Source organism: Stegostoma tigrinum, chromosome 2, assembly GCF_030684315.1.
Source record: "Stegostoma tigrinum isolate sSteTig4 chromosome 2, sSteTig4.hap1, whole genome shotgun sequence".
Lineage (NCBI taxonomy): Eukaryota > Metazoa > Chordata > Chondrichthyes > Orectolobiformes > Stegostomatidae > Stegostoma > Stegostoma tigrinum.
In genome coordinates, this window is record NC_081355.1 from 6,770,181 (window position 1) to 6,787,483 (window position 17,303).

The 17,303-nt window shown below is 42.5% G+C and overlaps 1 protein-coding gene across 3 annotated transcripts in view; it reads left to right on the forward strand.

The window, feature by feature from the left end:
• nek11 (NIMA-related kinase 11) overlaps positions 1 to 17,303 on the forward strand; it is a 259,421-nt gene that overhangs the window by 207,840 nt on the left and 34,278 nt on the right. For all 3 annotated transcript variants that reach the window (XM_048560290.2, XM_048560280.2, XM_059652020.1), the window contains exons 13-14: positions 2,769 to 2,902; positions 7,331 to 7,391. In XM_048560290.2, the coding sequence (XP_048416247.2) occupies positions 2,769 to 2,902; positions 7,331 to 7,391 (195 nt within the window). The remainder of the gene's footprint in view (positions 1 to 2,768; positions 2,903 to 7,330; positions 7,392 to 17,303) is intronic.

The window sequence follows — 17,303 nt, forward strand, 5'->3', positions numbered from 1 at the left end:
TTTGACTTTGATTTAGTTGGCCTTTAAAAGGCTCCAGAGAGATTTCAATGGAAATAAAATTTGGGAGAAACGAGTAACAAGTGTGAAGATTGCACAGTAGCCTGATGTGAGCTGTGACTCAGTTGGTTGAACTTTCTGTGCGAGGTTCAGAAGGACTTTGGTTTAAGTCCTGCTTCAGGCCTTGGAGTTCAAGGCTGATACTGATGGACTGCTACACTGTCAGATGTGCATCATTTTTGAATAAACTGAGGGTCCATTTGTCCTCTAGAGTCAATGTAAATGATTTCCTGGCATCCTTTGAAAGGAGAGCTGCAGAGTTTATTCACTAAGTCCTGTCTGATGTTTCTCCTTCAATTACAAAAGCAGATTATTTCTTCATGATCACACTTCTGTTTGTAGGAGCTTGCTGTATGCAAATTGACTGTCTTGTTTCCTACATTGTAACAGTGACTACACTTCAAAGGGGTGGCACGATGTCTCAGTGGCTAGCACTGCTGCCTCGCAGCACCAGGGACCTGGGTCTGTTTGCACCCTCGGGTGACTGTCTGTGTGGAGTTTGCATGTTCTCCCTGTGTCTGTGTGGGTTTCCTCTGGGTGCTCTACTTTCCTCCCATGGTCCAAAGATGTGCAGGTTAGCTGGATTGTCCATGCTAAATTGTCCAGGGATGTGCAGTCTGGATGGTTTGGTCTTGGGAAATGCAGGGCTATAGGATGTGAGGGAATCTGGGTGTTGAGTCTGAGTGTGATGCCCTTTAGGGTGTTGAAATTGACTCGATAGGCCAAGTGGCCTGCTTTCACACTGTTGGGATTCTATAAATTAACTCTAACATTCTAGATTTCATTAATTAGGAAATGCTTTGGGGTGTCAGGTATTTCTGAAAACTTTATAAATAGAAAGTAAGTAATAGAAAATCTTTTCTCTGCAAGTCGGAATTGTCCCTATCATCTGGAGAAGGCGCAGATGGATTAAATTAAATCTGGTCTTTCATCAACTGATTTCTGAAAATGGTTTGAGGTGGGGCCTAGTAAATACTGAAAGTGAAAACTGAAAGAACTGCAGATGCTGTAAATCAGGAAAGAAAAAACAGAAGTTGCTGGAAAAGCTCAGCAAGTCTGGCAGCACCTGCGAAGGGAAGAAAGCAGAGTTAACGTTTCGGGTCTGGTGGCCCTTTGCAGGTGAGGCCAGCTTTGGACCCAATCATTTTGAAATCCAAGTTGCAGGTTTGTGCAAAATAAATTTACACTTGAGTTCCTGTAAAAGTCATTTTTCTCCCCCTGTCCTTTCCTCAAGATTTCTGCAGCAATTTAATTACATCCCAACAGGTTTCCTGGTCAGCCAGCTCTAATGAAGATAAGTTTAGCTCGTGAAAACAGCTGACAAAGGAATGAAGTGTAAAACAAAATCACCATCCCTCGAGTATTCTTCAGGTCAATTTAATCATAAAATTCTTCATTGTTGCTAACTATGGGCTTGAATATGTAAAATGAGGGTTGGGGAAGAGAAGGGAAGGGATTTCCTGGCTCAATTAGGGTTACTGACCTTTACGATCGCTTCAAATTTTAATCCCAAGTCCTTGAATGTGTCTTTTTTAGGCTTCAGTACTCTGATATTTTCTACATTAATCATAGCAATACCCGAATCAGCGTATAGCACCTGCTCTAGCCTGAGCTGCATTTATCATCTCTATGTGCTGTCCTTCAGTAACCCCTTTCAGAACCTTAACCTTGACCACCTTGAAGGGCAAGGATAGCAGACACATAGGAACATCAGCCCTGTGCAAATTCTCTCTAAGCCACTCCCAATCCTGACTTGGAAATATGTCGCTGTTCCTTCACTGTGTTATGCACATTTTGGATATACTTCAAAAATTATTAGCAGCTGTGACACATTATAAGGTACAATTGAAGTGTAAGTTATGTCCATATTCTACAATATTCCTGCAAACAACTCTTCAATGTTATGAAGATACAATTGACATCCATTAGTTACAAGCTAGAATCAATAATTCCCTATTAATGAAAGTAAAGGAGAATGTTGTTTGCCGCTTAGTGTACAATCCCTCAGAGCCTTTGGGTCCAGACATCCCACCATAGTGGAGCTACCTGCTGGGAGCATATTCTGGGAACACCAGGTTATCAGTTGCCTCCAGTCCTTAGTGAACCCACCATTGGTAGAAAAACAAACATAGAATCCCTACAGTGTAGAAACAGGCCTTTGGCCCAGCAAGTCCACACCACCCCTTAGAGCTTCTTACCCAGGCCCATCCCTCATAACCCACTTAATCTACACATCCCTGAACACTATGGGGCAATTTAGCATGGCCAGTCCACCTAGCCTGCACATATCTTTGGACGGTGGGAGGAAACTGGAGCACCCGGAGGAAACCCACACCAACACGGGGAGAATGTGCAAACTCCACATAGATAGTCACCTGAGGGTGGAATTAAACCTGGGTCCCTGGCGCTGTGAGGCAGCAGTGCTAACCAGTGAGCCATCGTTCCATCCCTAAACATGTGAGGCTAAAATGTGGTGCAGAATATTGTTTTCATCAGAAAGGGTGGAAATTAGGACTTCAGCTGAATAAAACCAAAAATCTTCTGTGTGCAGTTATTCATCCCAAAGGCCTTGGATTGATCATTGGTACAATTTAAATTTAAGGGATTTAAAATATAATCTGGTGGAAGGTGATGGGGATTGGGTGGAGGGGAACATGCAGTTATGAATGGATAATTGAAAGCTCTTAAGTTGTCGTAATCTTCTGTTTCAGAGATCCCGGAAGATCCTGCAACAGCTGAAGAATTTTATCGCGAAGATGGTTTTGAATCTTGCTCTGAAGAAACCTTGGAGATGAAGGACTCAGACGAAGAAACAGAGTTCGCCACTTTCAGAGCATACGAGCAGGCACGTAGAGTTCCGTGTGGAATCTAAGCATTAAACCCTTAGGCGAAGTTTGAGCCTCTTACCTCCCTGTGCTTCCCCACCCATACTCTTCAATGGGTTCCCTGGTCAGGGAAATCAATCATAAGTTCATAATACGTAGGAGCAAAAATAGGCCATTCAGCCCATCAAGAATGCTCCACCGATCAATGAGATCATGTCTGATCTCAGTGGTTACGCAGCCAAGCCCTTTTAAAATCTTATATGTTTCAATGAGGTCTTCTATGCTTCAGACAATGTAAGTGCAATTTCCCCAAACACTTTACCATGGCCGATCCTCTAATTCCCAGAACCAACATTTTCCAAATATCTGGGTGGAGGCTTGTACATGATATCACAGACCAGCCATGATTTCACTGAAGCAGCTAAACGTCTAACATGTGTTTGTGTGTCTCGGCATCATTAGGTTTCTGGGGAAATATGAGTGGATAGAAAGATAGGGCAGAAAATAGGAGCCATTCATCTTGTGATGGAAGTAAATATCGAGGGGGATTGGATTAAGGAATAAGGGAGTCTTTTACTACAATTGTAGGGGGCTTTGGTGAGACCACACCTGGTACATTTTTCGCAGTTTTTGCCTCCGCGCTTTGAGAAAGAACATAGTTGCATTAAAGCTGGAACACTGATGTTTCACTCAATTGGTTTTGGGGATGAGAGGATTGGGCTTGGTAAAGGGTTTGAGGAAATTGGGCTCATGTTGCCTGTAGTTTAGGAGACCCCATAGAACAGGGTGGGGGAGGCAAGGAGGTGGGCGGCTCAAGCTCCAATTAGGGGGTTCATTATGGTAGAGACGTGTAAAAGATTCTTTACTCAAAGAGTGCTGAATCTTTAGAATTCTCTTTTCCAGAGAGTTGCCAATGCTCCATTGATGACTAAGTTGAAGACTGTGAGAGAAAGATTGTGGAAATTGAGAGATGTGGGCAGTGGGTCAGAAGTGGAGTTAAAACTAAGGATCAGCTGTGATCTACTGGACAGCAGAGCAAGCTGAAGTGGTAATTAGCCTACTCCTGCTCCTACTTCTTATGTAGGTCATGGCTGTTCTGTGTTTGATTTTAGAAGCCATGGAATAGTAAGTGACAAAAGAAAAATGTGCATCTTTCTGGAGCTGCTCATAACCGGCAGACCTCTCAAACTACTTTGCAGACCATGAAATACTTTTGGAGCAGTGTCAAGTAGTAAATGCAGCAATCAAACTATGCACAGCTTTCCCCCAAAAGCAGCAATGTGATAATGGCCAAATAATCCAGCTAGTTTTTATAACATTGAATGAATAAGTATTGGCCAAGGCCTGTGGGGTGTGGGGATGAGGCCGGGGTGGGGTGGTGCTCCAGGCCGAAAGATGATCCCTCTGGCAATGCAGCGTTGCCTCAGTACCACCCAAGGGTGCCAGCCTGGAGGTTTGTCACCTGGAGTGGGGCTTGAGCCCAAACCCCATTGTTCAAAGTTCAAGGGAGCAGACCCTCAAAGAGGGTGAAGTTTTGTTCACAGTAACAGATTAAACAATTTGGGGTTAAGTGACTCTGTGAACCATACTTCCTTTTAGCAAGTAGAACATCATAGAATTTATCCTGAAATTGAATTCTTTAGGATTCTTACTCCATTTTATTTCTTTGCTTAGAAGCAGCTATAAATTGCGGTTATGTCCCTGGCTGGCTGACAGTTATCGCTGCATTATATGCATTTTTAATTAAGGCATGAATATGAGTTCCCAGTAAAAGTGGCACATATATATTAAGTTCAATGTAACGATATTTTGGGAACAAAAACAAAGTTGCTGGAAAAGCTCAGCAGGTCTGGCAGCATCTGTGGAGGAGAAAACAGAGTTAACGTTTCGGGTCTGGTGACCCTTCCTCAGAACCTCAGATGTTCTGAGGAAGGGTCACCAGACCCGAAACGTTAACTCTGTTTTCTCCTCAGACCTGCTGAGCTTTTCCAGCAACTTTGTTTTTGTTCCTCATTTACAGCATCTGCAGTTCTTTTGGTTTTTAACAATATTTTAGTTTTAAGCTTCATTGAGTAAAACCTACAGGGCAACTGCTTCTCTTAAAAAGTATTTGGTTTGCTGATATACTTCTATAATAGTCAGCCAGAAATAAAATACACTCTGTCATCTGCATTACATATTTCAGTCATTGAAGATAACACATAATTGCAAATCAATTTTCCACCATTTGCTGAATGAGAAGTATATTTTTAGACTAATTGGCATTTTTCAAAGAAACGGTTCTCTGTGTAGGATTTACAATGAACAGTGAACCTGGAACATATTGAAGTGATAATAAAATGTGAGGCTGGATGAACACAGCAGGCCAAGCAGCATCTCAGGATGCTCCTGAGATGCTGCTTGGCCTGCTGTGTTCATCCAGCCTCACATTTTATTATCTTGGAATTCTCCAGCATCTGCAGTTCCCATTATCTCTGATACATATTGAAGTGATCATGTTTTCCAAACTGCCTGGGGTTTGCAATAATTCACAGACTAACTGATGGCAGCAAGTATTACACATTGCAACAAAGGACTTTGGAGCAGGATTAGGGCCACTTGGCCCCCAAACCTGTTGTGCTATTCAATAATATCACAGCTGGCCTGGTTGAGGGCTTATGCCCACTCTCCTGTCTGCGCAACCTCCCTCCCCCCAACTCCCCAATCTTGCTCCCATCTTCAATCCCTTGACTCCTTGTGTATCAAATATCGAACTAACTCAGCCTTAAATAAATTCAATACCACACCCTCTACTGATTTCCAGGGAAGACAATTCCACAGGTTGGCAACCATTCTCATCTCTGTCTTAAAAATGAGACATTTTGTTTTGAAACTGTGTCCCCAACTGTTATGAAAAGGAAGGGTTTAGAGGGATTTGGGCCAAATACTGACAAATGGCACTAGATGAATTTGGGATATCTGGTTGGCATGCACGAGTTGGACTGAAGGGTCTGTTTCCATGCTGTGCATCTCTATGACTCTATAGCTCTAAAAGGAAACATACTCTCAGCATCCATCTTGTCGAGGTTCCTCAGGACGTTACATGTTTCAGCAAGTTGACCTCTTATTCTTGGATGAAAAGCATTTGGAAAACAATAGTCGTTGCTGGTCAGCCATTCTCAGGAAGAGTCATTGAACTCTGTTTCCGTCTCTACAGATGCTGCCAGACCTGTTGAGTTTCTCCAGCACTGTCTGCCTTTGTTTCACATTTCAGCATCTGCAAGTTGTTGTGTTTATGTTGGAGACAGCTGTTAATTTATGCATGTGTAGTTTGTGAGTCAGTCCGTAAAGCTGTATTTCTGTCAGGCAATCTGCCTTTCTGTCAGTTTGTAAGTCAGTCAGTCTGTAAGTCAATCTCTCAGTGTAACTGTCACAGTCTGTCAGTCAGTGTGTCTGTCTGTCTATCAGTCTGCCTCAGTCTGTCACTCTGTCTGTCAGTCAGTGTGTCCGTCACAGTCTGTCAGTCAGTGTGTCTGTCTGTCTCAGTCTGTCACTCTGTCTGTCACTGTCTGTCACAGTCTGTCAGTCTGTGTGTCTGACAGTCTGTCATTCTGTCAGTCAGTCTGTCTCTCTCAGTCTGTCAGTCAGTGTGTCTGTCACAGTCTGTCAGTCTGTCTGCCACTGTTTCTGTCACAGACTGTCAGTCTGTGTATCTGTCTGACTGTCACTCTGTCTGTCACAGTCTGTCTGTTTTTCAGTCTGTCACTCTGTCAGTCAGTGTGTCCGTCACAGTCTGTCAGTCAGTGTGTCTATCAGTCTGTCACTCTGTCTGTCTGCCTCAGTCTGTCACTCTGTCTGTCAGTCAGTGTGTCTGTCACAGTCTGTCAGTCAGTGTGTCACTCTGTCAGTCAGTGTGTCTGTCACAGTCTGTCAGTCTGTCTGTCTGTCACTGTCTGTCACAGTCTGTCAGTCTGTGTGTCTGTCAGTCTGTCACGCTGTCTGTCAGTCAGTCTGTCTGTCTCAGTCTGTCACTCTGTCAGTCAGTGTGTCTGTCACAGTCTGTCTGTCAGTCTGTCTGCCACTCTGTCTGTCACGGACTGTCAATCTGTGTGTCTGTCTGACTTTCACTGTCTGTCACAGTCTGTCTGTTTGTCAGTCTGTCACTCTGTCAGTCAGTGTGTCTGTCACAGTCTGTCTGTCTGTCAGTCTGTCTGCCACTCTGTCCGTCACGGACCGTCAATCTGTGTGTCTGTCTGACTTTCACTGTCTGTCACAGTCTGTCTGTTTGTCAGTCTGTCACTCTGTCAGTCAGTGTGTCTGTCACAGTCTGTCTGTCTGTCAGTCAGTCTGTCACTCTGTCTGTCACAGTCTGTCAGTCAGTGTGTCTATCAGTCTGTCACTCTGTCTGTCTGTCTCAGTCAGTCTGTAGTTAGTGTGGGCTTATTCTAGCTGTATTTTTGTTCTTTCAGGACACAGATGTTGATGCTCTGGTAAGGTGCATGGAGGATGTGCTGGACAGCAGGTCATTAGGTGAGTCCCCGCCTCACTTGCATTATCCCATCAGAATTTTATAAATTATCAACAGAAAACCTCTTATCCGTCTGAACTCTAGTGAACACAGGCCTAGCCAAACCAACCTGCTGTCATAGGACAGCCCTGTAATCCCCAGCATCAGCCTACTGAACCTCACTGCACTCATTCTATGGCAAGTATATCTTCTCCTGGATATGTAGAGTGAACCTGTACGTAATACGCTGGGCCTGGTTTTACCGAGACCCTGTACAACTGCAGAAAGACATTCCCACTTCTGAACTCAAATCCTCTTGCAAGGGAGGCCAATGTATCATTTCCCTTCCGAACTGCTTGCAGGACCTGCCTGCCTACTTCCGTTGACTGATGTACAAGGATGCCCAAATCCCTTTGCACATCCATACTTCCCAATATACCTCCATTTAAATAATACTTTTCCTATCTGCTTTTTGTGTTGATGTATATAACTTCATATTTTGTCATACTGTACTGCACCTGCAAAGTGTTTGTCCACGCATTCAACTTTTCTAAACCACCCCGAAGCCACTTCACAGCTCACAATTCCAATGAGTTTTGTGTCATCAACGTACCTGGACATGTTGCATTTAGTTCCCTCATTTATAGATACAGTGAATAGCTAGGGCTCAAGTACTGCTTTTTCTGTTACCCTCTAGTAACTGCCTGCATCGTGGAGAAATAACCATTTAATCCCTCCCCCTGTTTCTTATCTGTTAATCCATTTTCAATCCTTGTCAATATGATAGCCCATATCCCATGTACTTTGATTTTACCCATTGACCTCTAATGAGGGACCTTATTAAAAGTCTTCTTCAAACCAGATTACCCAATGACCACTCTTCCCCGAGTGCACAGTCATGGCTTTTGCAAACTGTTTAATTGTCAGGCACACAAGGAGCTCCTGTTGTGGATCCCTGAGTCCCCATTCATCTGATTGAAAGCAGAAAGGAAAATCAAGACTTTATGGAGTTTGACGTTTTCAAACATCCTTCCCAGCTGCTACACTTGCCACTGGGAGGTGCTCAGTCCCATTTTCAACTCATTAAAACACTAGCTTGTCTGACCTAACCACCTGCCCCTGTCTTCCTGCTCGAGTTATTACTCTTTTGGACCTGTGCTTCATTACACAACATAGCTTTTCTCATTTTTTAAGAAAAGAGATCTTCTTCTTCGTCCATTGTAAATGCACTACAATTACACACCATCTATTCTGTCTGGGATGCTGGATGAGTGAATGAAACTGATTGACAATTTTGATGTAAACCAGAGAAAGCTGCATGTTTAAGTTTGGGTCCAGTTAAACACGTAGGTCATTGGAATTGAAAACATAACTGGAGCACATTATTCGGTCCTTCAAGGTCCGTTCACCTCACTCCTCACTCACTGGCATAGCATGTTGGAAATCAAGTCTCATTATTCTCAGAATCATCCACAAAAGTTAAAGATTTCAAAAAGTGCACACACAGTTCCCAATCTACGTATCTTTTAGACCCAGTTTGCCAGAAATCGTAGACCAGATATAGCTACATAAAAATAATTATTATTTATTACGAGAAATTAGACCTGTTCTGCAGGCAAACGGTTATGAACAGTCAGTATATAACACGACATAATAAAACTCGGAGCCCCTTATAAACTCATCCTTCCAGTCACACGGAAAGGGGAAATCGACACGGTGTTATGGATGCAGGGGAAGACTGAGAAGTCAGTTAAGTGGTCCCTGCTGAGGTTGTTCTCAGACTGATCAAAGTGCCACTTTATGGTCTTCCTTCTCCAGATGTTTTCACTGGTTTGCGGGAAGCACAGGGTCACTGGTTCACAATTAGAAAAGTTCTCTGACTTGTCAATTAAAGATGCAGTTTACAGTTACTGTTGAAGGAGAATCATTGAATCCCTACAGTGTGGAAGCAGGCCATTTTTAGGCTAATTGGCATGACTGTAGGAGTTGGGACATCATGTTGCAGTTGTACAGGATGCTGGTGAGGCCACTTCTGGAGTACTGTGCCCAGTTCTGATTGCCCTGTTGTTGGAAGGATATTGTTAACCTGGAGAGGGTTCAGAAGAGATTTACCAGGATGTTACTGGGGATGGAGGGTTTGAATTATAAAAACAATAGGCTGGATAGTTTGGGGAAGGATCTGAGGAAGGGTCACCCATCCCAAAACATTAACTCTGATTTTTTTCTTCACAGATGCTGCCAGACTTGCTGAGCTTTTCCAGCAACTTCTGTTTTGGTTTGGATAGGTTGGGACTTCTTTTCATTGGAGCATAAGAGGTTGATGGGTGACCTTATAGAGGCTTATAAAATTGTGAGGGTGCATAGATAAGTTGAGGGGTAAAGGCCTTTTCCCTGAAGTGGCCGAGTTCAAAACTCAGGGTCGTATTTTTAAGGTGGGAGGATAAAGATTTATAAAAACGCCAGGGGCAATCTTTTTACGTAGAGAGTGTGTGGAATGAACTGCCAGAGGAAGAATTAGATGCAGGTACAGTTACACTGTTTAAAAGACATTTGGACAGGTACATGGATAGGAAAGCTTTAGAGGGATATGGGCCAAATGCAGGCATTTGGGATTAGCTTACTTTGAGAACATGGTTGGCTTGGACTAATTGGATTGAAGAGTCTGCTTCTGTGCTGTATGATTCAGTGACTTTATAAGCTGTTAGTGAGACGTTCTCAGTTGAGGGGCATCTCAGTGACAGATTCATTTGTTGAATTTTACAGGGTTCATTTACTTTCTAACTTGGAGCTGTAACTTCTGATGCAAAAAAGAGACTGAGATTGCTAATGTTAAATTTCACGTTAAAAGTTACTTTAAAATGACATACAAAATAAGATGATGTGAATCAAAAAAACACTTTTCCACACAGTGAGTTGGGGTATGGTATGCACTGTCTGGAAATCTGAAGGAGGTAGTTTCAATTGAGATAGTTTATACACAGCAAGATCCCAAAAACTGTCATATAATAATGTCCAGATAATCTGGAGTTTCCTTTGTTGGTGTTGATTGGGGGATGAATACTGGGCAGAATTCAATGTTTTTATTTGTGTCAGTGCCTTGGCATCACATATATCCACTTGAGAGGGCTGGTAGGATCCCAGTTTAATGGTTGCCCTCAGCAGCTACAACAATGCAGCACTCCCTCAGTCCTTCCCTGAAGATTAAGAGGGTACAGAACTGTCAAAAGCTGCTGCTTACGTGGTGTATTAGGATCACTGGCTCTGTCAGAACTCGGAAGAAGTTCTAGGAGCCAGTGAGTGGGAAATTAGTGGCGTAGTTGGAGCTTAGAAGTCAAGAGAAGTTGGAGTCAGAGCTCAGAGGAGGTTCTGGAAATTAAAAGGGAGCTAAATGTTGGTGTTATAGCTCAGAAAAAAAAAGTCCTGGGATCTGTGAGAGCCAGGAAGCGGCTATGGACCATTAGCACTCCACTGTGAGATGGTGAAGGAAACTCACAAGCAATTTTGTTTTGTGTACTTGAGTGAGATTAGGGCTCGGAAAATGAAACAGGAACAGTACTTTTCCCTTCATAGATGCTGCTAGACCTGCTGAGCTTTTACAGCAAATTCTGTTTTTGTTCCAGGAACAGTATTGGTTTGGTGAAGCTCACAGTTCACGAAAAGTCGAAGTTGAGTCTGTGACCAAATGCAGGAGTGCAGTTCCTGCAATCTAGGGGATATAGCCCCAGGAAAGGATTACTTTGACATCCATGAGTCTGTCCTGATTCAATTTGCTGCTGGACATATCCTGTGGCTTGTTTGACCATAGTTTGTCCGTCATTCATATTTGCCTCATGTTACCCAGGGATGTTAAAATATGAGTCACAGTAATCTTTGGTTGCCTAAACTGTTTTTTTTTCAACCTTTATATGCTTGAGTAAAAGTCACTTGTAATGAACTAGTTATTCCTGTTAACAATAGAAGCCTGCTGAATTGTTTATAATATTAAAACAGATATGGTCTAAAACCTATAGAATTGTCCATGTAATCAAATTTATATTTGTTACGACGAATGGGCAGAAAAGGAATTAGTTGATCATTAACACAACTATCTTTTTGTCTTGACAAAAGAGCTGGCAAAATAATAATAGGCTTGATTGGGATAAACATAGGAAAATAACCCTAAGCAACCACTTCCCTTCACAGGGAATTTACTGTAAGGCTTGGTGTCAAAACTATTGCAGTTTTAATCCCTCTGAATGAGTATATAGTGAATTAAAACAGTGTAGTAGTTGGAGTAAGATTGTATATCAGGTTGAAAAGAGGCTGATAACTTACAACATCTTGTGTCTCAAATAGAATGTAGCTCTTGACAATGTTATATACTTTCTTAATTTGCAAGAGGTGTAAAATTCCTTACCTATTATCATATTTAAAATAAAGGCGCAGTTATCAACTGAAGAGCAATGTATTAGGCAAAGTGTTTCAAGCTTAGATTGTGCAAATTCATTGTCTAATTGCCCCCTGCATTTACCCATTTTTCTTCCTGGTCCACTCCCTAGAGTTTCCCAGTTGTCTTTGAGCTCTGCAGAGCTGACCTGACTGTCAGATTGGTGGGAAAGATAGCACTCATCATCGCTCATCGTAGAAGCTGTGTTTCTCAATGCAATTAATCTTTGCATGTGTATTTTTAAGCAGATTCCAGAGAAGGACAGCAACTGAAAGAGAAAGATATTTGCGTTCAGGAATTGGAGATTTTGAACATTGTCATGCCAACATTATAGTTCCAAATTAGAGTCTTAGAGAGGTAAAACGTGGAAACAGACCCTTGGACCCAACTTGTCCATGCTGACCAGATGTTCTACATTAATCCAGTCCATTTGCCAACCTTTGGTCCATCTCCCTCTAAACCCTCCTACTCATGTATCCATCCAGATGCCTTTAAAATGTTGTAATTGTACCAGCCCCCACCACTTTCTCTGGCAGCTCATGCCATACACGCACCACCCTCTGTGTGAAAAATTGCTCCTTAGGTCCCTTTTAAACCTTTCGCCTTAAACCTGTGCCCTCTAAATTTGGACTCCCTATCTAAGTAAAAGACCTTGACTATACACCCCATCGATGCCCCTCATGATTTGATAAACCTCTATAACATCACCCCTCAGCCTCCAACACTTCAAGGGCTCTTGTGTTGTGGTGGCAGTGTCCCTACCTCTGGACTGGGAGGCCCAGGTTCAAATGCCATCTGTTCCAGGGGTGTGCAGTAACATCTCTGAGCAGGTTGACTGTGAAATAAATCTATAGTTCCAATTGCCGATGCACTGATTATCTGAATTTGAAAGCAACTTCACTTCACCTCATGCACCACAGCTTCAATGTGACCAGAATGTGTTGTAAGACTGAAGTTAATGGCAAAGTTTCTGAATATTCATATCAATCAGTGCCAATATTATTTAGAATGAAATGACTTCAGTCTTATCCTACCATGATTTCAAATTGGATTGAGGCCAGAACAAATTTTGCCATTTATCAGCCAGTATGTTTTATGACGATTAATCCTTGGAATTATTGCAAACTGTTGGAGGATAGCAATAAACCCCACAGGCAGGCTGGTGAAATGGGTGGACACTTGCCAGGTGAAAATCAATGCACAAAACAATGAAGTGATTCATTTTGTAGGAGCTGTAAAGATGTTCAATATAAAACAAAGCCTACAATTCAATGAGGAGTGGGGGAACACAGAGTAGGCCAGAGTCAGAAGACACATGACACCAGGTTACAGCCCAACAGGTTTTTATTTCAAGATCACAAGCTTTCGGAGCACTGCTCCTTTGTCAGGTGAAGTGCCAACAGTGGGCGATTCAGCCCCTCAAGCCTGCACAACCATTCAATTGGATCGTGGCTGATCAATAAAACTGCTTTACCATCCTATCCCTATGACCACTGATCTCATTACTATGTAGAAATCTATTCATTTCTGTACTCAACACCCTCAATGACTGAGCTTCCAGCATTCCAAAGATTCACTCCCCTCTGAGTGAAGACATTCCTCCTTATCTCAGCCCTATAGGATTTTCCCTTTACTTTGAGACAATGTGTGTCCCAATTTTAACACTGCCCCTGCCAAAGACAAGGGAGACAGGTCCTTTCTGCTGGACACATCGTGTTCAGCCCTTTCAAAGTTTCAGGGATATAGAATCATATAAAATAGGGGCAGGAAGAGGCCACTTAGCCTCCCAAGCCTTTTCTATCATTTTCAACACGACCATGGCTGACGATCCACTGAGAACTCTGTTTCTGCTTTTCCCCCAGACCTTCTGATCCTTTAACCTGAAATCCTTCCAAATTCATTCCATGTTTTGGCCTTAACCACTTTCTGTCGCAAGAATTCCACAGGCTTCCCACTGTCTGGGTGAAGAAATTTCTCCTCATCTGTGACCTCTAGTCCTGGACTCCCTGGTCATCGCAAACATCCTTCCTACATTTACCATGTCTATTCGTAGATTTCTGTGAGTTACCCTTCATTCATTTAAAGTCCAGTGAATATAGTCCTATCTGACCCAGTTTCTCTTTATACATCAGCTCTGCCATTCCCAGGAATTGGTCTGGTGAACCTTAATTGTGCTCCTTTCATAGCAAGAGCATCTTTCCTCAGATTAAGAGACCAAAACTGCCCTTGGGGTATTTTTGTACAAATCCTCAAGGTCAAAGGGGCAGGGTGAGAAGATGCTTGGGAAGGTAGATGAGAGCTTACCTTTATAAGTCGAGATCGAGAGTGCAACAGCAGGGGAATTGTGGTGAAGCTTTTTAAAATGTTGGCTTGGTCTTGATGGGAGTTAGCATGGTCAGTTCTAAGCACCACACTTTAGAAAGGAAACAAAGAGAAGGTTCATGAAAAATGAGTCCCCGAAGTGGTCCATCCTCGGGTGAATGTTTATGAGGAGTTTGCGTGTTCTCCCTGAGTCTGCGTTACGTTCCTCCGAGTGCTCCAGTTTCCTTCCACGTCCAAAGATGTGCAGGTTAGGTGGATTGGCCATGGGAAATGTAGGGTCACAGGCATAAGGTAGAGGGTTGGTTTTAGGTGGAATGTTCTTCGAGGGTTGGTCTGGGCTCGATGGGCTGAATGGCCTTCGTCCACACTGCAGAGTTTCTATGATTCCATGATTCCTAGTGGGAATGAGGGATGTTGGTGGTGCAGGTTAAACTGGTGAAACTGACTCTGCCCCACCTGAAGTAGAGACAGTTCAAAGGAGACTTAGTCGAGGTATTTAACACACATGAACAGCTCAGAGAGAGTCAATAGGGAGAAAGTCTCCTCTTTGGCGAAGGGATTGAGAACCAAAAGGCAAAAAAATCAAAAGCAGCAATAAGCAAACATTTTTCAGTGAGTGAGCGGTAAGGATCAGGTAGATGTTGCCTCAGGGAGTGTTGGGCGAGACTCAAGCACAGCTTACAAAAGGAACAAGAAGAGAAAACATTTTTAGGGCTACGGGCAAGAGTGAAGGCGTAGGAGTTTCTCTTTTATTAATTTATAGGATGTAGATTTTTTCTGGCTAGGCCCATTTATTGGACATCCATCATTTCCCATGAGGAGTTGTTGGTGAAATGTCTTTTTGAACTTGAACAATGTAATGTAGTGTAAGAAGAGTGTCTTTTTATTTTGTGCTGTTTTGAAACGTGAGAGCTGTACTAAAAACAATGCTTCTAAACAGACCTGTATATTTTGAAAGCAAGTAACCTGACAACCATTTGCAGACCGCGATAACTAATTATTTGAACATGCAGTAATTGGAGTTAGAGTTCCAGAAAATTTGGAGCAGAGTAGGTGTTATAATATAGTTCTTGTCAGCAACAAGAAGTTGATTGGTCTATGGACTCATGAACAGTTTTTGATGATAGAGACCTATTACTTGCCAACAACTCTGTGATTGGTTCCCAGGATACTGAACAGCTTGGAGCTGGGAACAAGTTACAGAGAGAGATGTATTCAGCTCTCCCCAAGCTTGGGAGTGGTTTCTCTGTTCTTTGCAGTCAAAACTCACTGTAAACCTGAAGAAAATCTGTTTGCCTTTCCTGCAACAGTTGTATGCTAGGATTTTTAACTGATAAATTAAAGATCTGAGTGGATCATCAGTCACGATCATATTGAACCTCATGGAGAAGGCTTGAGGGGTCAAATGGCCTCCTCCTGCTCATATTTTACATGATTCTGTATCCCTGAAATTTTGAAAGGGCTGGACACAGTGTGTCCAGCAGAAAGGACCTATCTCCCTTCTCTTAGGCAGGCGCAGTGTTAAAATTGGGACACACATTGTCTCAAAGTAAAGGGAAAATCCTATAGGGCTGAGATAAGGAGGAATGTCTTCACTCAGAGGGGAGTGAATCTTTGGAATGCTGTATCCCAGGGGAATGTGGAAGCTCAGTCATTGTGGGTGCTGAGTACAGAAATAAATAGATTTCTATATAGTAATGAGATCATTGATCATGGGGATAGGATGGTACAGCAGTTTTATTGATTAGCCATGATCCAATTGATTGGTTGTGCTAGGGGCTGACTGGTTAGCACTTCACCTGACAAAGGAGCAGTGCTCCGAAAACTTGTGATTTTGAATACACCTGTTGGACTGTAACAAAGACAGAAGTTGCTGGAAAAGCTCAGCAGGTCTGGCAGCATCTGTGAAGAAAAAAATCAGAGTTAACATTTCGGGTCAGGTGACTCTTCCTCAGAACTGTTGCTGACTGTTGGACTATAACCTGGTGTAACATGACTTCTGAGTTTGGCTTCCTCTTGCTCCTATGTTTCTATGTTCCTTTTAACTGATAAGTCAGAAACTATTTATAAGCATTTGAAATGTTCTCTTACCACTAAAGAGAAGTAGGATTGAAGTAATCTGTTGACAGGCAGAAAGATAATCTGAACTACAGAATCTGGCGACAAAGGTTACTGAACTGTCTTTCCAGTTTATCCCCTCGGCCCAAAAAAACCAATCATCCCAGTTCATATGTCTGTGTGTGTACAAGGGAGAATTTATAAACGGATTAGAGTTTTAATTAGTAGTGTTAAATGCCAACTGTTTATGTCTGTTTACTTCTAGCTAGAGTCTAAATACTTGTAATAAATAGTAATTCTTGTTCAGTACAGAAGACTAGTCTACACTTTCTATTAGTTTATTAAATTTTTAACATTCCTGATGACTCCAGAAATAGTCAGACTTAGTTTTCAGCACACTACCCCAGTGAGTTGCTACAGCAGCTCCATCTACATTGTTGTTGCAGAGAAAGTGCCAGGAATTTGACCCAACTAGTCGAGTGGCTCTTGTGGAGGACACGGACTCATTGGACCAAATAGCCTTGATCTATAAAATGACCATTCTTGATTCTGTGATGTGAGGGAACCTTTATGAAAGAGGGGGACCTAGAGCCTAAAATAATTTAAGGAATTTACAAAATGATCAGCTTGTAGTTTGAGAAATGATCTTTCCTGGATAGTAACAATTTGATCTACAGCTGTTCCAGTTCTTCTATCTCAGTTAAACTTTACCCTTTTAGAGATCTCTTGGATGAGTTTTTATTTACAGAGAGAGCCAGAAATCAGTTTCTCAGATTTTCCTCTTTCTGAAATCGGCTTTGGTTCCCCATGAATTTTGGATTCTCTCCAGAGATTGCATAGTTAGGGGTAGAGTGGAGCGTAAATACTGGGATGAACAAAGGTTTACAATTAAACAGGATAGGCTGGATGAACCATACATGTGGAAGTAAACAAAAATAGTAGCCTTTTTGCAACTCAATTTGCACCTCCTGTCAGTAAGACGGAAAGTAGCAATAAGTGATAACTTCTGGTGGGGCACTGGCAGATGTTTTGCAACACTACATGTGCTGTACAAATGCAAGTCATTGTTGGTAAGGAGGTCCAAAGCTCTTAGCAGGTCATGGCCACAGGTGCAAGGTGCCAAGCAGCA